The 24,159-nt window shown below is 41.8% G+C and overlaps 2 protein-coding genes across 3 annotated transcripts in view; one reads left to right on the top strand and one right to left on the bottom strand.

Annotated features, from left to right (window-relative positions):
- The window catches only part of mipepb (mitochondrial intermediate peptidase b), a 17,117-nt gene extending 1,594 nt beyond the window's left edge, over window positions 1–15,523 (top strand). The window contains exons 5-19 of the mRNA XM_021623465.3: window positions 90–153; window positions 343–525; window positions 697–853; window positions 998–1,046; window positions 1,172–1,232; window positions 1,348–1,400; window positions 1,652–1,805; window positions 1,986–2,063; window positions 2,156–2,360; window positions 2,642–2,751; window positions 3,213–3,287; window positions 3,365–3,481; window positions 4,980–5,101; window positions 8,196–8,269; window positions 13,145–15,523. Of these exons, the coding sequence (XP_021479140.3) occupies window positions 90–153; window positions 343–525; window positions 697–853; window positions 998–1,046; window positions 1,172–1,232; window positions 1,348–1,400; window positions 1,652–1,805; window positions 1,986–2,063; window positions 2,156–2,360; window positions 2,642–2,751; window positions 3,213–3,287; window positions 3,365–3,481; window positions 4,980–5,101; window positions 8,196–8,269; window positions 13,145–13,242 (1,600 nt within the window). The 3' untranslated portion in view covers window positions 13,243–15,523. The remainder of the gene's footprint in view (window positions 1–89; window positions 154–342; window positions 526–696; window positions 854–997; window positions 1,047–1,171; window positions 1,233–1,347; window positions 1,401–1,651; window positions 1,806–1,985; window positions 2,064–2,155; window positions 2,361–2,641; window positions 2,752–3,212; window positions 3,288–3,364; window positions 3,482–4,979; window positions 5,102–8,195; window positions 8,270–13,144) is intronic.
- On the bottom strand, window positions 12,453–24,159 carry LOC110536847 (tumor necrosis factor receptor superfamily member 19). Of its 2 annotated transcripts, none has more exons than XM_021622519.3 (7): window positions 23,765–24,159; window positions 23,569–23,679; window positions 22,934–23,112; window positions 22,762–22,847; window positions 14,975–15,136; window positions 14,684–14,800; window positions 12,453–14,520 (listed from the first exon to the last, which is right to left on the bottom strand). In XM_021622519.3, the coding sequence occupies exons 1-7, from the start codon at window positions 23,804–23,806 to the stop codon at window positions 14,309–14,311; spliced, it is 909 nt and encodes a 302-aa protein (XP_021478194.3). In that variant the 5' UTR covers window positions 23,807–24,159; the 3' UTR covers window positions 12,453–14,308. The 2 variants fall into 2 exon arrangements, with proteins under 2 accessions (XP_021478194.3, XP_090048377.1); XM_090192251.1 differs by having other exon boundaries at window positions 23,786–24,129.

Genomic DNA, 24,159 nt, shown 5'->3' with positions numbered 1-24,159 from the left:
ATGTCCGTGGGCGTAGTGTTTGGCTGGAGCAAGGAGGTTGGGTAGACAGGCAATCTTGTTTTACTGATATTTCGCAATACATTTTGCAGGAGAGTAGCAGAACTGTTCATGTTTGATTTTGAGATCAGTGGCATTCATCTGGATGAATCAAAGGTTAGTGATGTGATATAAATGACATTATTAGCCTATCACTTACACTTCATGGAATATATTTTTAAATCAATAATTGTCATGTACACATTGATTATTAGCCTACTAAGCCACATCCTCAGGGAAGTATAACCACAATGTGAGCTTAACCTAAACAGCACCTCTGTTTCAATGTATGAATCTTTTTCCTAGAGAGGGAAGGCGGTGAGCCTCAATGTCAACCTACTGGATCTGAACAATGAATTTCTAAATGGCACCCACCTGCCCAATAGGATAGAGAAGACGGCCCTGCCAGAACACATCCGACACTGCTTCTCCATAGACGGCAACTCCATCCAGATTGGAGGTCTCCATGCAGATTCTCCTGATGAACTGGTGTGTGTGTGTGTGTGTGTGTGTGTGTGCACGTGCGCACAACCCAGAGGTTTATCTCTATACATAATTAGTGGTCTTCCAGCTACTGTCCCATGGTAGGAAATGGTATTGGGCATGTTTGTTTGCTGTGCAGTAGCCTATAGATATTAAATGCTTGTCCTTTTCTCTTAGGTGCGGGAGGCTGCTTATAAAATCTTTCTCTTTCCGAATTCAAGTCTGCTGCTTTGTCTGGATGACCTGTTGACTTGTAGGAATGAGCTAGCCAAATTAGTGGGCTATGAATCTTTTGCACACAGGGCTTTAAATGGAACTATGGCCAAGACTCCAGGTAAAGTACTCTGGCTGTTTACCTAATTTCTTTGTGCTCTGCTGCTTGGAAGAAATATTTGTAATTGATTTTATGATTCTTCGAACAGAGAAGTGTGTACTATGCTGTGTTGACCAGTGTGTTTAGTATGTTTTTGTTTTGCAGAGACTGTCATGAAATTCCTTGAATTGCTGACAGACAAACTCTCGGACAGGTATGGTAGGAGTCAGATAGCCAGACACTGGCATGAACACTGTACAACTCATCAATGTTTTGCCCATCTCAAACATACTGTAAGAGTAGCACATGCTCACACAATGTCCCTATTCCTCAATCCAGAACTGCCAAAGATTTTAACCTGATGAGGGATATGAAGATGAAAATGAACTCAAGAAGCACCGTGAGTCATCTTATAAATGCGTATAAGTAGCTCTCATGGTTCTGACATCCATGTGTAGGAGATCATGACAATCTTTCTGCTGTTTGATGTTTCAATGTTAAAAAAAAAATCCAAGGTACTCATGCCATGGGACCACTCCTACTTCAGCAGCGCTGTGCGGGCAGAGAGGTAAGATACCTATACAAAGGTATACAGTACTGTAAACCTATGAGTATATTCTAAGTGGAAATAATATGACTTGTCAACAAGGAATCGTTGGGAATCTCCTAAAGAAACTATTGAAAGGTTGACGGGAGTACCTGAGCTTTACTTTCTACTAAAAGGCCTCTAGAGGGGGCTTGTGTATTGCTTAACATTATTCGGGAAACGGTCTGTAATAACATAGCCTTACAAGTGTCTGTGTATGTTTGTGTGTGCAGGTATAACATCGATCCCAGCCTGTACAGTCCTTACTTCTCCTTAGGGGCCTGCATGGAGGGCCTCAACATGCTGTTCAGCCAGCTGCTGGGAGTCTCCTTCCAGAATGAACAGCCCATGGCAGGAGAGGTGTGGAGTGAAGAAGTCCGCAAGTTGGTGAGAGAACAGTCTCTGTCTGTATGACACTCAACACCAGTTTCTGGGAGCTCCTTTGAGTGAACCAGCAGAAAATGTAATAGTTGCTGCTTGGCTTTTTGTAATTTTAAGGCCCATCGTTTCTTTTGGGGATGGATTTTATTTTAAGCAGTCCTAAATGTCAGTTGGTTCTCTTAACAGGCTGTTGTCCATGAGACCGAGGGTCTTCTGGGATACATCTACTGTGACTTCTTCCGAAGGCCTGACAAACCACACCAGGTAAGACAAGCTGCTGCAGAAATACTGCCTAAAGCCTCTGCGAAAGTAAGATTCTAATGCTGATCATATCAAGGCTTTCTCTGTGCTCCCAGGATTGCCACTTCACCATCCAAGGGGGGCGTCTTAAGAAGGATGGGGAATACCAACATCCTGTGGTGGTGCTGATGCTGAGTCTGCCCCCTCCCACACGTAGCACCCCAACACTGCTCAACCCCGGCATGATGGAGAACCTGTTCCACGAGATGGGCCACGCCATGCATTCCATGCTGGGACGCACGCGTTACCAACATGTCACAGGTAACCTGAGTCCAGGCCAGAGCCTACTGCTTTAGGAGGAATTTCCCCTGTCTCTTATTACTGCATTGCATATGTTGCGCATTTGCTTAGCAGCCACATTTATTTGCTTAGCAGACACATTTAGTGAACTACCATATGATTAATAGGCCTACAGTCTTGTGTTTGTATGACCTACGATACAGTGCTAGCATGGCATGCTATCGCTAAACATTTTATGACATAGTACAGTTGGTAAACAATCTCTTTTGTGAGAGACTCATCTTCTGACTGGTCTTTTCCAGGAACTAGATGCTCCACTGACTTTGCTGAAGTCCCCTCCATCCTCATGGAGTTCTTTGCCACAGACTATCGGGTGGTAAATCAGTTTGCACGGCACTATCAGACCGGACAGGTGGGCAGCACAAGTTCATACCTATCCTCTGTAACTTTCCCTCACACACACACAACACAGTCATTCTTAAGATTATGTAATCTATATGGACTAGCAGTAGTTCTTGAGCTGTTTGTTTACTGCTGTGGTCCACAGATACAGAAGCTGTCCTATCAGACTGTCTGTTATTATAATAATAATAATATAGAATTTGGCAGCCCTTCTTTTGCCCCTTTGGTATGATAATAGTTCTGAGACGCATCACTAGCTCTGCATCAGCTCTGAACCAAATGCTCTCGGCTGCACTTGAACACACGTTGGTTTTGTGTGAAGTCTTTAGTGATTAGACAGACTACAAACAGTCAAGCTAATAGCAAACTATTTATTTAGCCAAATACTGAAGATACCAGAGGTTCACCACACTGAAGACTCGATAGATGGGTGTGTTTTGTGTTTCTCAGAAATATTTTGTTCTATTTCAGCCCCTGCCCAAGAGCATGGTCTCTCGCCTTTGTGAATCCAAGAGAATCTGTGGGGCTGCCGACACTCAGCTTCAGGTATATCCACAGTGGCAGTTTGTGTGTCTTTTCAGTACTTATTAAATACAATTATTGGCGTGTTTATTTTTTCACAGGTTTTTTATGCTGCTTTGGATCAAGTGTATCATGGCAAGCCACAAAATCGGTCAACGACAGACATTCTAAAAAAGATGCAAGAGAAATTCTATGGACTACCTTACGTTCCAAATACTGTAAGTGCCTAGATATCTTAGTGAGTCTCATAATACTGAAACTGTGGACGATGTACTGATCTGTGAATGTCAGATCCTTGGGGGTAAATAGTAATTAGACTATTCTCTCTACCGGATATAAACCATCCGGATATTGTACCCCCCTTTCTGTGTGAGAGAGAATTTATATCCACAGAGAAACATAAAACAGAATAGAACAACCAACAGGCTATTTCTTCTCAACTGTAATTTGGACAGTGATATTCTCCCTGAATTGGCTTACCACCACAGCTAACCAATATCTACTCCGTGAGTCCATTTTCTATTCATTTTACATTAGTTTGTTGCCAAATAGCAGAGCTCAGTTTTTCCCTGGGGTAGGATAAAAGTAGTTTCCCAAGTGTGAAAAGACCAATTTATGTCGGAATGAAATATTATGCTGTACTTCTGACAGTTTCTGATTTTTATTTACAGTTGCAAAATGTGGTATTTTAATTTCAGGTGCAATTTAAGTTAGTGCCTGGCCATACAAACCAAACTGCATCTGTTAACTGCAGTGATCATATACACACTTTCACCCCGGTCTTAGTTTAGAACATGTTTGGAACTGTGACACTCAGCAAGTCTTTTGATAGGTCCTTATCTGTCATTGACTGTGAGAAGCAAAGGGGAGGGTTCCCACTGGATTTGGATTATAACAAGTCACCACACAGACAGCTGGGCTCTTATCATTAAAATAAGACTGCGTAGGAGTTAGAAACAACTGGCCAGAGAGAGAGAATACACAGAAGCAGCATCATTCCGATAGATACTGCACGTCTCACTTATGTTCTGTAGCCAATTTAGTAATCTTCTATAAAGTGGGAGAGAGGTTTGAAAAAATATTTTCAGATTAACAATGTTGCTTGAATACAAAATATTCAATCGAAAATATGGAAGTGTCTTTCAGTGCTGGGGTTAATTCCACAAATGCAATTCAAATTAAATCCCTCCCTGTAAATTCCATTTAATTCAATTTAAATTCCAGTCCAGTTTTTGAATTAAGAGGTAATTCAATTTCTCTCAATTTCAATGTTATATAAATTCCAATAATACAATTCCCAATTCAATATTATCCCCAACAATTCAACAAATTCAAATTGAATTAAATTCCCTCAGGCTTTCAGGCTGATCATGTCACTCACTCACTGTTCAGACAGCCTAGCTATACTGGAAATATATAAATACATATATATATATATATAAATATATATAAATAAAGTTGAAATTATTTAAATCAAATCCTGCAGCCCATTTTTTATACTAACTACATGAATTCAATATTTGAACATTTCCCAAAGATAAAAATAGCATTAATTCCAAAACTTGAAGATTGTTGAAATTCGAATTGAAGTCAACGTAAATTCTCTACTTTAATGTGTGAATTCAAGAATTTAATTGGAATTTCAAATTAAATTGGAATTGACCCCAACCCTGGTGTCTTTAGATAAAGATGGGTAACTGGTATTCTTGTCCCTAGGCCTGGCAGCTGAGATTCAGCCACCTCATTGGGTACGGTGCTAAGTACTACTCATACCTCATGTCGCGCGCCATAGCCTCCATGGTGTGGAGGCAGTGCTTTCAAAAAGACCCCTTCAACAGGTGAGAGAAACTCACCTGACCTGACCTGACATTTTAGCAATTAAACACTGGAGTGATAGATGTGCATTAGATGAATGTGCAGAGATACTGGGGTACAATTAATTGTACAGTTCATTCCAGTAATTGGCAGCAGAGAACTGGAACAAGGGAGTTGGCTTTGGGGATGACCAGTGAAATATACCTGCTAGAGCGTGTGCTACGGGTGGGTGCTGCTATGATGACCAGTGATCTGAGATAAGGCAGGGCTTTACTTAGCAAAGACTTATAGATGACCTGGAGCCAGTGGGTTTGGCGTCTAATATGAAGCAAGGGCCAGCCAACGAGAGCATACAGGTTGCAGTGGTGGGTAGTACAGTGGGGCAAAAAAAAGTATTTAGTCAGCCACCAATTGTGCAAGTTCTCCCACTTAAAAAGATGAGAGGCCTGTAATTTTCATCATAGGTACACTTCAACTATGACCGACAAAATGAGAAAAAAAAATCCAGAAAATCACATTGTAGGATTTATTTGCAAATTATGGTGGAAAATAAGTATTTGGTCAATAACAAAAGTTTCTCAATACTTTGTTATATACCCTTTGTTGGCAATGACAGAGGTCAAACATTTTCTGTAAGTCTTCACAAGGTTTTCACACACTGTTGCTGGTATTTTGGCCCATTCCTTCCATGCAGATCTCCTCTAGAGCAGTGATGTTTTGGGGCTGTTGCTGGGCAACACAGACTTTCAACTCCCTCCAAAGATTTTCTATGGGGTTGAGATCTGGAGACTGGCTAGGCCACTCTAGGACCTTGAAATGCTTCTTACGAAGCCACTCCTTCGTTGCCCGGGCGGGGTGTGTTTGGGATCATTGTCATGCTGAAAGACCCAGCCACGTTTCATCTTCAATGTCCTTGCTGATGGTAGGAGGTTTTCACTCAAAATCTCACGATACATGGCCCCATTCATTCTTTCCTTTACACGGATCAGTCGTCCTGGTCCCTTTGTAGAAAAACAGCCCCAAAGCATGATGTTTCCACCCCATGCTTCACAGTAGGTATGGTGTTCTTACCAAAAAGTTATATTTTGGTTTCATCTGACCAAATGACATTCTCCCAATCTTCTTCTGGATCATCCAAATGCTCTCTAGCAAACTTCAGACGGGCCTGGACATGTACTGGCTTAAGCAGGGGGACACGTCTGGCACTGCAGGATTTGAGTCCCTGGCGGCGTAGTGTGTTACTGATGGTAGGCTTTGTTACTTTGGTCCCAGCTCTCTGCAGGTCATTCACTAGGTCCCCCCGTGTGGTTCTGGGATTTTTGCTCACCGTTCTTGTTATCATTTTGACCCCACGGGGTGAGATCTTGCGTGGAGTCCCAGATCGAGGGAGATTATCAGTGTTCCCAGCCTGGTGCAGGTCTACAATTTTGTTTCTGGTGTACTTTGACAGCACTTTGGTCTTGGCCATAGTGGAGTTTGGACTGTGACTGTTTGAGGTTGTGGACAGGTGTCTTTTATACTGATAACAAGTTCAAACAGGTGCCATTATTACAGGTAACAAGTGGAGGACAGAGGAGCCTCTTAAAGAAGAAGTTACAGGTCTGTGAGAGCCAGAAATCTTGCTTGTTTGTAGGTGACCAAATACTTATTTTCCACCATAATTTGCAAATAAATTCATAAAAAATCCTACAATGTGATTTTCTGGATTTTTTTTTCTCATTTTGTCTGTCATAGTTGAAGTGTACCTATGATGACAATTACGGGCCTCATCTTTTTAAGTGGGAGAACTTGCACAATTGGTGGCTGACTAAATACTTTTTTGCCCCACTGTATATCGGGCTTTGGTGACAAAAGGGATGGCACTGTGATAGACTACATCCAATTTGCTGAGTAGAGTGTTGGAGGCTATTTTGTACATGACATCGCCGAAGTCGAAGATCGGTAAGATGGTCAGTTTTACTAGGGTATGTTTGGCAGCATGAGTGAAGGAGGCTTTGTTGCGAAATAGGAAGCCGATTCTAGATTTCATTTTGGATTGGATTTGCTTAATGTGAGTCTGGAAGGAGAGTTTACAGTCTAACCAGACACCTAGGTATTTGTAGTTGTCCACATATTCTAAGTCAGAACCGTCCATAGTAGTGATGCTAGACGGGCAGGCTACGGGCAGCGATCGGTTGAAGAGCATGCATTTAGTTTTACTTGCATTTAAGAGCAGTTGGAGGCCACGGAAGGAGTGTTGTATGGCATTGAAGCTCGTCTGGAGGTTAGTTAACTCAGTGTCCAAAGAAGGGCCAGAAGTATACAGAATGGTGTCGTCTGCATAGAGGTGGATCAGAGAATCACCAGCAGCAAGAGTGACATCATTGATGTATACAGAGAAAAGAGTCAGCCCGAGAATTGAACCCTGTGGCACCCCCATAGAGACTTCCAGAGGTCCGGACAACAGGTCTTACGATTTGACACAATGAACACTATCTGAGAAGTAGTTGGTGAAGCAGGCGAGGCAGTCATTTGAGAAACCAAGGCTGTTGAGTCTGCTGATAAGAATGCGGTGATTGACAGAGTTGAAAGCCTTGGCCGGCTGCACAGTATTGTCTTTTATTGATGGTGATTATGATATCGTTTAGGACCTTGAGCGTGGCTGTGGTGCACACATGACCAGCTAGGAAACCAGATTGCATAGCGGAGAAGGTACGGTGGGATTTGAAATGGTCGGTGATCTGTTTAACTTGGCTTTCGAAGATTTTACTTTAGGGAAATCTCTACTAGCTGGATTCGCTCACACTAGTCTGAACATGACAGTGACAAAGAAAATAACCACACACCCACATCACAGATGTCACTGTGACATCAGGGGATTTGTGTTTTGAAATTGAGTATTGTTTTGCCTGGGGTGTTATGTTTTTCTCAGAGCTGTTTTTTTCTTTCTGCTCTTTGTGTCTCTGTCATGGGGGCTTGTAGAGTGGCAGACTACAGTCAGTGGCAGTGAAAGCACAGCTCAACCCACTGGAAAACCAAGCCAGTACAGTATTCAGACATATCCTTATCTGTCTGACATAAACCCCAATACTATCTCTCTCTGCCTATTCACCCCCTCCGTTTAATGTCCCCACACAGGGACATGGGAGAGCGATATCGAAGGGAGATGCTAGCTCATGGAGGTAGTAAGGAGCCCATGCTTATGGTGCAAGGTAAGGACACTGTCACTATTTTTCTTGGCCGCTACCTTCCTCCCTTTCTTTAGGGTTCTTGCACTATTTTTCTCCTATTAGTTCCTTCCCCAGGTCACCACTCCTGTATGTATAGTACAGTGCCTTCAGAAAGTATTCACAACCCTTGACCACTTTTTTTTTGTGTTATAACCTGAATTTGAAATTGATTAAATGTTTTTTTTATTGTCACTGGCCAACAACACACACTATCCCATAATGTCAGTGGAATTATGCTTTTCAAAATGGTAATAAATCAATTAAAAAGCTGACATGTCTTGAGTCAATGAGTAATCAACCCTTTAGTTATGGCAAGCATAAATAAGTTCAGGAGTAAAAATGTGCTTAACAAGTCACATAATAAGTTGCATGCAATAATAGTATTTAACATGATTTTTGAATGACTACCTCATGTCTGTACCCCACACATACAATTATCTGTAAGGTTCCTCAGTCGAACACTGAATTTCAAACACGGACCACAAAGACCAGGGAGGTTTTCTAATGCCTCGCGAAGAAGGACAGCTATTGGTTGATGGTAAAAATAAAAAAAAGCAGACATTGAATATCCCTTTGAGCATGGTGAAGTTATTAATTACACTTTTGATGGTGTATCAAAACACCCAGTCACTACAAAGATACAGGTGTACTTCCTAACTCAATTACCAAAGAGGAAGGAAACTGATCAGGGATTTCACCATGATGACAATGTTGACTTTTAACAGTTACAGAGTTTAATGGCTGTGACAGGAGAACTGAGGATGGATGAACTTTATAGTTACTCCACAATACTAACCTAATTGACAGAGTGAAAAGAAGGAAGCTTGAAGAGAATACAAATATTCCAAAACATGCATCCTTTTTGCAACAAGGCAATAAAGTAATTCTGCAAGAAAATGTGATAAAGCAACTACATTTTTGTCCTGAATAAAAAGTGTTATGTTTGGGGAAAATCCAATACAAGGCATTACTGAGTACCACTTACCATTTTTTTTAGCATAGTGGTGCCTGCATCATGTTATGGGTATGCTTGTAATCGTTAAGGACTGGGGAGTTGTTCAGGATAAAAAAGAAACGGAATAGAGCTAAGCACAGGCAAAATCCTAGAGGATTCAGTCTGCTTTCTACCAGACACTGGGAGATAAATTCACCTTTCAGCAAGACAATAACCTAAAACACAAGGCCTAATCTACACGAGTTGATTACCAAGAAGACAGTGAATGTTCCTGAGTAGCTGAGTTAGTTTTGACTTAAATCTACTTGGAAAAACTATGGCAAGACCTGAAACTGTTTGTCTTGCTATGATCAACAACCAATTAGACAGCTTAAAGAATGTTTGGTAAGTTTTGCACAAAATCCAGGTGTGGATAGCTCTTAGAGACTTAGCCAGAAAGACTCACAGCCACAATCACTGCCAAAGGTGCTTCTATAAAGTATTGACTCAGGTGTGAATATAAATTAAATATTTCTGTATTGAATTTTCAATAAATCTGCTAACATTTCTAAAAATAAGTTTTCACTTTGTCATTGTGGGGTATTGTGTGTCGATGGGTGAGAGAAAAAAAAAATTACATCCATTTTAGTTTCAGGCTGTAAAACAACCAAATGTGGAATAAGTCAAGGGGATAGAATACTTTCTGAAGGCACTGTATATTATCAACTTATATCATTTTGGCAAAGCCATCAATGCATAGTTTGTTTTGTAAGTGTATATGCCTGAGGCACAGGCTTTGGCTACTTCAAACTCTTAATTATAGCTGTGTGATGATGGCAGTTGCTTTGCTTTTCCCTGGGTTTGGAAACAGGTAAGGGCTCCTACTATGCATCATGGCCCTCTGATGCCTCCCAGGTTATCCTGAAACCACCATAAATCTCAAGACGGGAAGCTTTATTTGTGTTTAAAGGAAAGATTCACCCATTCCCCAGGAATAGATCGAATCAAATGTTATTTGTCACATACGCCGAATACAACAGGTGTAGACAGTGAAATGCTTACTTTCAAGCACTTAACCAACAATGCAGTTAAGAAAATACAACAACAAAAAATGTAAGAGAATAACAAATGATTGAAGAGCAGCAGTAAATAACAATAGCGGGGCTATATACAGGGGGCACCGGTATTGAGGTAATATGTACATGTAGGTAGAGTTTTATTAAAGTGACTATGCCTAGATAATAACAAGAGTAGCAGCAGTGTTCTGGGGGGGGGGGGGGGGGGGCAAATGCATAGATAATAAGAGTAGCAGCAGTGTATGGGGGGGGGGCAATGCATTTAGTCTGGGTAGACATTTTATTAGCTGTTCAGGAGTCTTATGGCTTGGGGTAGAAGCTATTTAGGAGCCTCTTGGACCTAGACTTGGCGCTCCGGTATTGCTTTCTGTGCGGTAGCAGAGAGAACAGTCTATGGCTAGGGTGGCTGGAGTCTTTGACGATTTTTAGGGCCTTTCTCTGACACCGCCTGGTATAGAGGTCCTGGATGGCAGGAAGCTTGGTCCCGGTGATGTACTGGGCCGTACGCACTACCCTCTGTAGTGCATTGCGTTCGGAGGCCGAGCAGTTGCCATACCAGGCAGTGATGCAACCCGTCAGGATGCTCTCGATGGTGCAGCTGTAATACCTTTTGAGGATCCGAGACCCATGCCAAATCTTTTCTGTCTCCAGAGGGAGGTGTTTAGTCCCAGAGTCCTTAGCTTATTGATGAGCTTTGAGGGTACTATGGTGTTGAACGCTGAGCTGTAGTCAATAAATAGCGTTCTCAGATAGGTCTTCCTTTTGTCCAAGTGGGAAAGGGCAGTGTGGAGTGCAATAGATATTGCATGATCTGTTGGTGCCGTATGCAAATTGGAGTGGGCCTAGGGTTTCTGGGATAATGGTTTTGATGTGAGCCATTACCAGCCTTTCAAAGCATTTCATGGCTACAGACGTGAGTGCTACTGGTCGGTAGTCATTTAGGCAGGTTACCTTAGTGTTCTTGGGCACAGGGACTATGGTGGTCTGCTTGAAACATGTTGGTATTGCAGACTCCGACAGGGAGAGGTTGAAAATGTCAGTGAAGACACTTGCCAGTTGGTCAGTGCATGCTTGGAGTACACGTTCTGGTAATCCGTCTGGCCCTGCAGCCTTGTAAATGTTGACCTGTTTCAAGGTGTTATTCACATCGGCTGCGGTGAGCGTGATCACGCAATCGTCCGGAACAGCTGATGCTCTCATGCATGTTTCAGTGTTACTTCCCTCAAAGCGAGCATAGAAGTTATTTAGCTTGTCTTGTATTCTCGTGTCACTGGGCAGCTCTCGGCTGTGCTTCCCTTTGTAGTCTGTAATGGTTTGCAGGCTCTGCCACATCCGATGAGCGTTGGAGCTGGTGTAGTACGATTCGATCTTAGTCCTGCATTTGATGCTTTGCCTGATTGATGGTTCGTCGGAGGGCATAGCGGGATTTCTTATAATCTTCTGGGTTAGAGACCTGCTCGTTGAAAGCGGCAGCTCTACCCTTTAGCTCAGTGTGAATGTTGCCTGTAATACATGGCTTCTGGTTGGGGTATGTACGTACAGTCACTGTGGGGACGACGTCCTCGATGCACTTATTGATAAAGCCAGTGACTGATGTGGTGTATTCCTCAATGCCATCGGAAGAATCCCAGAACATATTCCAGTCTGTGCTAGCTAAACTACAGGACTGTTTTGCATCTGACCACTTTTTTTATAGACCGAGTCACTGGTGCTTCCTGCTTTAGTTTTTGCTTGTAAGCAGGAATCGGGAGGACAGAATTATGGTCAGATTTGCCAAATGGAGGGCGAGGGAGAGCTTTGTACGTGTCTGTGTGTGGGGTAAAGGTGGTCTGGAGTGTTTTTCCCTCTGGTTGCACGTTTAACATGCTGAATTACGGGGATCTAGGCCTGGTCGGGTTTCTGTATTATATCACTCCCATCTGACTCATTGAAGAACTCTCTGTCCAGTTTGAGGTGAGCAATCGCAGTTCTGATATCCAGAAGCTCTTTTCGGTCATAAGAGATGGTAGCAGCACATTATGTACAAAACAAGTTACGAACAACATATTTTTTTTAAATAGTATGGTTGGTTAAGAGCCGATAAGATGGCAGCCTTCCCCTCCGGTGCCATCATGGAACATTGCTCAGAAATGCACAAAAACGAGAACGTTCAAAATGGGTGGATATTTCCTTTAATTTGCACACTTAATTCAAAGCCCTATTTATGGTGATACTTTGGAAACTCTCCAGATAGATTTTTACATCCATTTAGCAAATGTTGAAACTAGATGTTATTCTATCCACTCACACCCAAAAAGCTAAACCCACTCTCAACATTCCCTGGAGTCACTCAGAATTTTGGCACTGGCTCTTGTTTTTCATAGTCAGTTGCAGTGGGGCTCCTATAGTCTCAGTTGAAAGATGGGCTGAAGATCAAATACATTAATCAATGGCATTACTCTCCCATAGGGCCAAAGTGAGTTGTATATGGCTTTCATTTTCAATTGCTGTGTTAACTCAATCAGGCTCTGAGAGGTGACATGCATCTCTGGTAATTAACCTCTTAGTAGCTGTCAACATGACATGAGTACAGCCAAAGCTGAGTTGTTACAATACAGAACCAGCACAGATAATCAGCGGTGTATTTCAGGCCAATTTGACATGGACCTGGTTGGATCTAGTTTAATTTCTGTACATATGAATGAACTCAAACACAATGAATCCGGGTTAAAACAATAGCTCAATAGATTGAGCACTACAATCAAAAATATCAAGATTTTCTTTCCCCCAGACAAGTTTCAAATTTGTCATTGAAGTCCTTTATCTAAATCTGTCCCCCTCTCTCCTGGCCTGTTCCATGGTTTGCAGGCATGCTTCAGAGCTCTCCTACCCTTGAAGAATTAGTGGACGCTCTAGTAGCTGACCTGGACACAGACTCAGTAACCTGCCGTGATGATTCCTCATGAGCAGATTGTACTTTTGTTGTTTTTTACCTACTGTGAATTATCACGGGAAATTAGGGGCAGGGCCCCTCCCCACTTACTTCATCCTACGCTTAGCGATGTTGAATTTCAAAATTGATATTACTCTGCAGTGGCCTGATGAGTATGAGGGAATGAAAATATGAAGTGTGTATAATATTGTATATGACTTGTGATGCATCCTTGTCTCATTGTGAATTATGAACCCTTAACATCCATGTTGCCAGTGCCAACCCTATATTGTCTATTTTTTTTGTCATCTGAACAACTAGTGTTCTCTTACTTGGCTATTACTCTGTAAATCTCTAGCTACATGTTTCAGCTATTGAATGAATCACTCTTGAATACTCTTTTTTGTGAGATAGACCATCAGCAGCCTGATTAGTGAAACAAGTGAAAGAGCTGTGGGCCTGCTATTGTTTTGACAGAGAATAAGGGGACGGAGGATGTCTGAAGGGCTGCAGATAAATGACAGACTCACTAAAGCAATACGGCTCCATGCTGGCCTCTGGAAGAGCTCTGCTGTATTCTCTGGTTTTCCTTCATACTAACGAACACCATTAAAATAATGATTGACACCCTGCTCGTAACGGCTTCATAATGTCAAAAACAAAGTATTAAAAATGGGTGCCATCCATCATTGAGATTTTTTATTATTTGTTAAACTATCTTTTTCTAAGCAATTGTACTAAAATACAATAGCTCAGAATTGTTTGTTCATCTTTATCAAGCGTGCCAATAATTTTGGATGAGACTGTAAATTATAAGCTTTTTAAAAATCCAAGAGAATTGGTTAAATTTAAACTTGGACTATATCAGACATTGGCCCACACATATTTGGTAATAGCAATGAGATGAGCTCTGGAAAATAACAGAAGCAGAAAATACAAGTTTGAATGGCTTTGAAACCAGCAAGTCACGTTTCTGTCAGCAGTTGCAATGTCTTTCACATAACCACAAGTCTGTTATGACAGTCAACATATCAAAGGTTATCCTCATGAAGAAATGGGCTCTGCTTTTAGGCCTACTCAGTTTAGTGAATCCCAGATCTTTAGTTTAATACAGCATGGGTCCACGTCTTCTCGTCTTCCTCATCAGACACTTCCACATCAGTTTGGTAGAGATCATGGTTCAGCTCACTGGGCAATGTGTTCTCTAATGGTCTTCTCTGTGAGTCCCAGGCAGGATATGTGGCCATACCATTGCTGTTCTCCGTGCTGCAAGGTTCCTCAGAGAACTGATAAGGGAAAAGCTTCACTTGACCTTAGGACAGGAAAATGCAGTTTTAGAGATGTTGATGGGACATGTCAAGTGCAGAAATTCAAGTTATGCACTCTTCTCAAATGTGGATTTGGCGCCATGTGCATATTAGTAAAGAATGACATGAAAAGGTTATTTGCAAGCCCAGGCTAACAGAACAACATACCACAAGTTATGCCCGTGCCATGGTAGCTGTTTGAGGTGATTTCATGTAGCTGATAGACCTGAATATTCTCAAAGCTGGGGAACTTTGCATCATGGCAGCTACCACCCTGGCATGGCTCTGATTAGTGCAAAAACAAAAGTTATTTACTTTTTACATTAACACAAGTGTTTATATCAAATATTTGGCATGGTATAAATACAGCATAATATCTGCATTAAACATTGTTTGACATGATTACAATCTTAGTCGACACGAGGGATGAGTGAGAATCTGTGATTCAGGCAGGGTTACCATGAGGTTTCTTCTCCAGCTGTCTTTTGCAGTAGATGGCACAGAAAAGCATTAGGGCCAGTAGGACAGAAGTCAGAGCGATGCAGATGACTACAGCCAGGACAGTGTCCCTGGAGCTTGCCACAACAGACGAAAGGGGCACCAGGTTCACCCTGCTACTGCCTACACAGTAAACATGCATAAACACACACGCATGTGCACAAATATCACTACAGCTGTTTATCCTTGGGTGCAATACAGCACACCCACAAACATGCATTTAATTATAGAACAGTTCTTACCTTGGAATATTGAAGTCTCATGTTAAAAGGAACCACCAACTTTCATATGTTCTCATGTTCTGAGCAAGGAACTTAAACGTTAGCTTTTTTACATGGCACATATTTCACTTTTACTTCTCCAACACTGTTTTTGCATTATTTAAACCAAATTGAACATTATTTATTTGAGTCTAAATGGATTTTTATTGATGTATTATGTTAAAATAAGTGTTAATTCAGTATTGTTGTAATTGTCATTATTCTAAATAAAAAATGTTTAAAAAAAAAATTGGCCAATTTAATCGGTATCTGCTTTTTTTGGTCCTCCAATCGGTATCGGCGTTGAAAAATCATAATCGGTCGACCTCTAGTTGTTATGACACCCACTTTCTCAAAGTATTTAAGTATGGGATAATTCAGATTTGTGGGTGCAGTGTGTGTTGTCATGTGTATATTAGGTTTTCAGTAAGGCAGTGAATGCTATCTCATATGTCCTCTTTGGTAGTGGCTTCTCAAATCCAAAGACAGCACATTGAGTCTGGTTGTCTTTGTCTCCCCAAATCTTTCCTGCTTATCAGTTCAGATAGAGGACAATCCACTGAAACAAATTTACATGCTGATCTAATCATAACACTGTTCTGTGCCAAAACCCTTTGGTTTGACAACCAAACCGAACATACCCTGGGGCATCACCAAACTGAACCACCAGAACAGAGATGTCTAAAAGGTGTCAGGAAATCAAAAACAAGCACCTATTAATTTTTTTCAAGCTTATTTTCTCAAAAAAGTGATTGGAAGTACAAACTACGGTAAGATCCTTCAGTTGGAAGGATATGCAATAACTTACTTGTGCTGGTCTACACTTTGTTTTTGTTTTATAAAAGTCACTATGAATGAAATGCTGCTCCATCACAACTGGAGGCATGTAGTGAGAAGACACTTGGAGAGCACTGTCACTCTGGGATACAACAACCTATTTGTCTCATAAGAATTTCACATTTCAACTACAAGAGTTCTCAGATGGACTTCAAATAAGTTTTTGTAATCTCAAAATCATCTAAATATGCCTTTTATGGTATCAAAGTGTGCTTCAATACCAGGAGTATTTTTCCATACCTAACATCTAACAGTAGGTTGTAACATCTGGGAAATGTGTTCTTATTTCAACCCCATTTGACTGCCAAGTTAAACACAGAGAGAGACGGAAGTTCAACAGCCAGCTAGCTCACACTCCACTACAAAATAGTGGTGGGCATGATTTGATCTTCCAAGAATTTCATTTGAGGCTGGTACATAGTGGATATGTGTGTGCAAACAATCCCAGAAAGATGGTTAAACAGACAGACATCAGTAAAGCACATTTCACATGTTCCCTGGAAATATTTTCTTAAATTATTCTAAAAGTGGTACAGTAACATTAAGCGTGCTTATAGTACATGGACTGAAGCCCAATCTTGCCTATGGGGAAATCAAAATCACATAAAATGTTATTTGTCAAATGCACTGAATATAACAGCCGTAGATTTTTCCCGTGAAATGCTTACTTATGAGCCCTTTCCCAACAGTGCAGTTAAAAAGTAAGAAAAAAAGAATTAGTAAATAAGAAGAAATAAAAGGAAATAGTAACATAATAAAATAATAACGAGGCTATATACAAGGAATACCGCTACCGAGTCAATGTGCAGGACTGCGATTACTCGCCATGGACTGGCAGAATCCTTTTTTTCCTTTAACGAGTCTGACGAGGCCGACGCAAACTATACAGTGCCTTGCGAAAGTACAGTGCCTTGCGAAAGTATTTGGCCCCCTTGAACTTTGCGACCTTTTGCCACATTTCAGGCTTCAAACATAAAGATATAAAACTGTATTTTTTTGTGAAGAATCAACAACAAGTGGGACACAATCATGAAGTGGAACGACATTTATTGGATATTTCAAACTTTTTTAACAAATCAAAACTGAAAAATTGGGCGTGCAAAATTATTCAGCCCCCTTAAGTTAATACTTTGTAGCGCCACCTTTTACTGCGATTACAACTGTAAGTCGCTTGGGGTATGTCTCTATCAGTTTTGCACATCGAGAGACTGAAATGTTTTCCCATTCCTCCTTGCAAAACAGCTCGAGCTCAGTGAGGTTGGATGGAGAGCATTTGTGAACAGCAGTTTTCAGTTCTTTCCACAGATTCTCGATTGGATTCAGGTCTGGACTTTGACTTGGCCATTCTAACACCTGGATATGTTTATTTTTGAACCATTCCATTGTAGATTTTGCTTTATGTTTTGGATCATTGTCTTGTTGGAAGACAAATCTCCGTCCCAGTCTCAGGTCTTTTGCAGACTCCATCAGGTTTTCTTCCAGAATGGTCCTGTATTTGGCTCCATCCATCTTCCCATCAATTTTAACCATCTTCCCTGTCCCTGCTGAAGAAAAGCAGGCCCAAACCATGATGCTGCCACCACCATGTTTGACAGTGGGGATGGTGTGTTCAGCTGTGTTGCTTTTACGCCAAACATAACGTTTTGCATTGTTGCCAAAAAGTTCACTTTTGGTTTCATCTGACCAGAGCACCTTCTTCCACATGTTTGGTGTGTCTCCCAGGTGGCTTGTGGCAAACTTTAAACAACACTTTTTATGGATATCTTTAAGAAATGGCTTTCTTCTTGCCACTCTTCCATAAAGGCCAGATTTGTGCAATATACGACTGATTGTTGTCCTATGGACAGAGTCTCCCACCTCAGCTGTAGATCTCTGCAGTTCATCCAGAGTGATCATGGGCCTCTTGGCTGCATCTCTGATCAGTCTTCTCCTTGTATGAGCTGAAAGTTTAGAGGGACGGCCAGGTCTTGGTAGATTTGCAGTGGTCTGATACTCCTTCCATTTCAATATTATCGCTTGCACAGTGCTCCTTGGGATGTTTAAAGCTTGGGAAATATTTTTGTATCCAAATCCGGCTTTAAACTTCTTCACAACAGTATCTCGGACCTGCCTGGTGTGTTCCTTGTTCTTCATGATGCTCTCTGCGCTTTTGACGGACCTCTGAGACTATCACAGTGCAGGTGCATTTATACGGAGACTTGATTACACACAGGTGGATTGTATTTATCATCATTAGTCATTTAGGTCAACATTGGATCATTCAGAGATCCTCACTGAACTTCTGGAGAGAGTTTGCTGCACTGAAAGTAAAGGGGCTGAATAATTTTGCACGCCCAATTTTTCAGTTTTTGATTTGTTAAAAAAGTTTGAAATATCCAATAAATGTCATTCCACTTCATGATTGTGTCCCACTTGTTGTTGATTCTTCACAAAAAAATACAGTTGTATATCTTTATGTTTGAAGCCTGAAATGTGGCAAAAGGTCGCAAAGTTCAAGGGGGCCGAATACTTTCGCAAGGCACTGTATACTGTTTTCTCTGGTACAGGCCCAGATCCCTGTGATTTGCATGGAGAGGAGGCAGAGAAAAGGGGGCCGGAGGGCGGGCTGCCTTCTGAGAATTCATGGCCGATCGAATAAACCCCCACATTCTTCCATTCTGCAAGCAAACGTGCAGTCTTTGGACAATAAAATAGATGACCTACGCGGAAGATTAAACTACCAACAGGACATTAAAAACTGTAATATCTTATGCTTCACGGAAACGTGGCTGAACGACCACACTATCAACATACAGCTGCCTGGTTATATGCTGCACCGGCTGGATAGAACAGCGGCGTCTGGTATTTTTGTAAATAACAGCTGGTGTACGATATCTAAGGAAGTCTCAAGCTATTGTGAGATAGTGTATCATGATAAACTGTAGACCACACAACCTACCTAGAGAGTTTTCATCTGTGTGTTTCGTAGTTGTTTACATACCACCACAGTCAGAGGTTGGCACTAAGACAGCATTGAATGAGCTGTATTCCGCCATAAGCAAACAAGAAAACGCTCACCCAGAGCTCGCCCTTGATGGGGTCAAATTGGGGTCATGATAGGGGCTGCCCCAAATGTTTGATGTATTATAATGTATTATAATAAAATAATTGATATTCTTATGTTGTATTAATAGAAGGGGAGGGGCTATGGGACCCCTCCTCCTCTACATTTATAGGGTCCTAGACTACAGATTAACAATATATATATTCATTGTAAGGTTTTAGAATTGTTCCAATCTTTTCTAAGTCTCTGCCTCTTATAAAGAAACGGGGTCTGTGAAAAAGCATTTCAAAGATAAACAAAGAGCCATGCAGGGGACTAGAAGAGATAAGAGGCTAGTCAGACATACCTCTATAAATCAACTTGGGGGAGTGGACATTTACTGCTGAGGCCTTAGAAAACACTGGAACTATTGTATCTCTTGCAAGTTATTATAGCTGTGTATGCATGGGCTTGGTCTGAGGAGTAGCAGGTAATGACGTATGCAGTGACATCACAGGGGGTTGACTACAAGCATGATAAAAGTAACTTGGACTTTTCCTATGGGGCAGAACTCATGAGAGACATCAGTTGTATGTGTGATGTTTGATCTTTGACTTCTGTCTACAGCTGTATTTTGATTCAAATTGTTATGATTTATAAGTGCACATTTTGACCATAATTCTAATTTCCTGATTCCTGCTTACAAGCAAAAATTAAAGCAGGAAGCACCAGATCAATAAAAAAAAAGTGGTCAGATGAAGCAGATGCTAAGCAACAGAACTGTTTTGCTAGCACAGACTGAAATATGTTCCGGGATTCCTCCGGTGGCATTGAGGAGTACACCACATCAGTCATTGGCTTCATCAATAAGTGCATCGATGACGTCTGTCGTAGCAGAATCAGAATTAGTTAGGTAACATTGATAAATAAGATGTTTTATCTACTTTCATAAATATGCTTATGTGGGTAAAGTCACTTGGGGCCCAGAGAGGGGAGAGGTCAGGCTTGTCTTTATATGTGAAGGTTTCTTTTAAACCATGTGAAGGGATGATTGGGGGGGAACCAATTATCTCTTGGCTCCACAATGTCTGTGCTAGTCACTCCCTACTTTTCCCATTTGGGGGAAGAGTATGGCAGTGTCTGGAACCATTGTATGTCCCCTCTGATGTTGCCCTTATCTTGACTTAGAGGCTCACTCTCCTCTACATGAGCTTGTCCAGGAGGGATTGTATTTGAGATGGGAGTATCTAGAATTGACAATTGATATATGCCATTGGATGAGGTAATGTTTTGGCACTATGTTGTACCAAGAACAAGATAAGAACTTCGTTTAGGAGACCAAACTGAACGATAATGTATAGCTAATGCTGTCTGGCTATGGGATACTCCTCTCTCAAGTAAAAGTCTTCCTTTATGCAGTTTTCCTAAGACCTGTGGTTCGTCATTGTGAGTTGGGAGGGGTGGATCTTTGCTATAAAAGATCTCAGTTGCCATTTTGTAAGCACTCTCAGAATTCATTTATAGACTGAATTGATCTGAGAGTCAAATGGCTATGGGGAAGCTCATATTATTAAAAGATTAAGTTTAAAGTATAACTCTGACTTGTGTGTGGTTTATAAACTCTCCTTTCACTTAGTAATACAGGAAATTACCACGACACGTCGTACCTACAGTGACCGTGATGTCAAGCAAAGAGGCACTGAGTTTGAAGGTAGGCCGTGAAATACATCCACAGGTACACCTCCAATTGACTCAAATTATGTCAATTAGCCTATCAGAAGACTCAGTTACACCAGCTCTGTCAGGAGGAATGGGCCAAAATTCACCCAACTTATTGTGGGAAGCTTGTGGAAGGCTACCCGAAACGTTTGACCCAAGTTAAACAATTTAAAGGCAATGCTACCAAATATGAGTGTATGTAAACTTCTGACCCACTGGGAATGTGATGAAAGAAATAAAAGTAGAAATAAATCACTCTCTACTATTATTCTGACATTTCACATTCTTAAAATAAAGTGGTGATCCTAACTGACCTAAGACAGGGACTTTTTACTGGTATTAAATGTCAGGAATTGTGAAAAACTGAATTTAAATGTATTTGGCTAAGGTGTATGTAAACTTCCGACTTCAACTGTATGTAAAAATGCTGTTCATTGACTACAGCTCAGCATTCAACACCATGGTACCCTCCAAACTCATCATTAAGCTTGAGACCCAGGGTCTCGACCTCGCCATGTGCAACTGGGTCCTGGACTTCCTGAAGGGCCGCCCCCCAGGTTTTGAAGGTAGGAAACAACATCTCTACTCCGCTGATCCTCAACACTGGGGCCCCACAAAGGTGTGTTCTCAGCCCCCTCCTGTACAACCTGTTCACCTACGACTACGTGGCCATGCACACCTCCATCCATGCACGCTTCCAACTCAATAAAGTTTGCAGATGACACAACAGTGGTAGGCTTATTTACCAACAATGACGAGACAGCCTACAGGGAGGAGGTGAGGGCCCACGGAGTATGGTGTCAGGAAAATAACCTCTCACTCAATGTCAGAAAAACAAAAGAGATTATTGTGGACTTCAGGAAACAGCAAAGGGAGCACCCCCCTATCCACATCGACGGGACAGCAGTGGAGAAGGTGTAAAGTTTTAAGTTCCTTGGTGTACCGACAAACTGAAATGGTCCACGCACACAGACAGTGTGGTGAACAAGGCGCAACAGCGCCTCTTCAACCTCAGGAGGCTGAAGAAATTTGGCTTGTCACCAAAAACACTCACTAACTTTTACAGGTGCACAATTGAGAGCATCCTGTCGGGCTGTATCACCGCCTGGAATGGCAACTGCACCGCCCACAACCGCAAGGCTCTCCAGAGGGTAGTGCAGTCTGCACAACGCATCACAGGGGGCAAACTACCTGCCCTCCAGGAAACCTACAACATCCGATGTCACTGGAAGGCAAAACATATCATCAAGGACAATAACCACCCGAGCCACTGCCTGTTCACCCCGCTTCCATCCAGAAGGCGAGGTCAGTACAGGTGTATCAAAGCTGGGACAGAGAGATTGAAACTACAGCTTCTATCTCAAGGCCATCAGATTGTTAAACAGCCACCACAAGCACAGAGAGGCGGCTGCCTACCTACAGACTTGATATCATTGGCCACTTTAATAAATGGAATACTAGTCACTTTAATAATGCCACTTCAAGAATGTTTACATATCTCGCATTACTCATTTCATATGTATATAAAGAATACTGTGTCCTTCACTATCCATTCTTTACTATCTATTGCATCTCAGCTGCTCTGTCACTGCTCATCCATATATTGTATACTGATATATTCTTATCCCATTCCTTTACTAGATTGTGTGTATTAGGTTTAGTTGTGGAATTTTTTCAGATATTAGGTTTTGTTGTGAAATTGTTAGATATTACCTGTTAGATACTGCTGCACTGTTGGAACCAGAAGCATAAGCATTTCGCTACACTTGCAATAACATCTGCTAACCATGTGTATGTGACTAATACAATTTGTGTCTGTGTGAGTGTGGCGTCAATATGTATGTCTGTGAGAGTATGTAGTGTGTGTGAGTGTGCATAGATCATTTGTATTGATGAAAAGGCCTACTCACAGAGAGGCTCATAGGCATGAGGAGGGTCTCCACAGGGTACACAGTCCATGTCCTGAAACCCACTCAGCTTGCTTTTCCTATAGAACCTGTAATACAACAACAACAGCATATGTGATGGAAAATGGAGACACTTCGAAGATAATGGGGAGGATGAGACAGCAGCTGTCCTCACCCGGGCAGACAGTCTCCACACACAGCGTTTCCTGTGGTGGTGCAGTTGGCTCTATGGAGGCGGCTGGTGTGGGCACATGATAGACACGGCTTGCATTTCTGCCCTCCTGCTTCCTCTTTGTAGCGCCCCGGTCTGCAGGGTGCACAGCGAGCACCCGCCCCATAGCCAAAACCACATTCCTGAGGGGTTTAACAAACACACACAGGATACCCAGTTGATGGTGAGGAGGTGTGGTGGGGGTTGGGAGTTTGTTAAGGAACAGCAAGCAGAGGTCGCTGACAGTGGTTGAGAGAGAAAGAGACAACTTGCATAGTAACATGTGTAAAATGTTTCATATGTCAACAAAGTATGTAACAGGAAATACATAACATTTTAGTCATTTGGCAGATGCTCTTATCCAGAGCAATTAGGGTTAAGTGCCTTGCTCAGGTTCAGATTGACACATTTTTCACCTAGTCGGCTCAGGGTTTCGAACCAGCGATTTGTATTATCTTATAGGGGAACCTTTCTTACCGGCCCAAAGCTCTTAACCGCTAGTCTACTTGCGGCGCGCACATTAATTATATTCTTACAACGGCATGACTGGTTGTATCAATAATTTTGACAGGAGGGAATACGTTTGATAGACTACTCACCGTGGATAACTCCTGCCCAGATCCACACTGTCTGCAGGCGACACAGTCCCCTGCTTCATCCCTGTACTCCTGCTCCCTGCATTCTCTATTCTCCACTGCAGTTCCATTAACCTGACCAAGAGCATCACTCACAGACTTCAGATACACTAGAACAAATGAAAAACTACATCCGTAAATGAAAAACTTTATGCCTTACCATAGAGCACAAAATAATCACCTCCAGTAAAAGCGACAGCATCTTCTTTAGCTTCCACTCAATGTTAACTATTGTCTCAAAATGTCTGCCAATACCTGGATGGGAATCAATGAGCTAATACTTTTATACCACCCACGCTCATAATAATGCGATTAAACGGTCCATCTTCTGATACAGTACGTCCAATGTTAATTGACATAAGAAGCTATTAAGTACAGTAATATAAGTAGATATCTGGCGGACATGACATATGATGCTACCATAGGCAAGATAAGGCAACAGCGTTTATTCCATAACAGGTTCCTAGAAAATACCGCGCCCCACTCCTAAATACCCAGTCAGAAGTGTAGTTCGCAGACACCGCTATTGGGTAGGCTACTTTTTCAACAAATACT

This window comes from Oncorhynchus mykiss, chromosome 12, assembly GCF_057628025.1.
Source record: "Oncorhynchus mykiss isolate SJ-2025 chromosome 12, ASM5762802v1, whole genome shotgun sequence".
NCBI lineage: Eukaryota > Metazoa > Chordata > Actinopteri > Salmoniformes > Salmonidae > Oncorhynchus > Oncorhynchus mykiss.
Note: the sequence above shows the minus strand (reverse complement) of the source record. Positions and strands in the feature narration are given on the sequence as shown.

Bases quoted from the DNA above. Each gene is read 5' to 3' on its own strand.
- LOC110536847 (XM_021622519.3), bottom strand. From the start codon at position 23,806: ATGCTGTCGCTTTTACTGGAGGTGATTATTTTGTGCTCTATG. The intron at 23,113-23,568 runs GTGAGTAGTCTA...TAAACCCCTCAG, and splicing joins CTGGGCAGGAGTTATCCACG to GAATGTGGTTTTGGCTATGG. The intron at 14,801-14,974 runs GTAACCCTGCCT...TGCACTAATCAG, and splicing joins GCTGGAGAAGAAACCTCATG to AGCCATGCCAGGGTGGTAGC.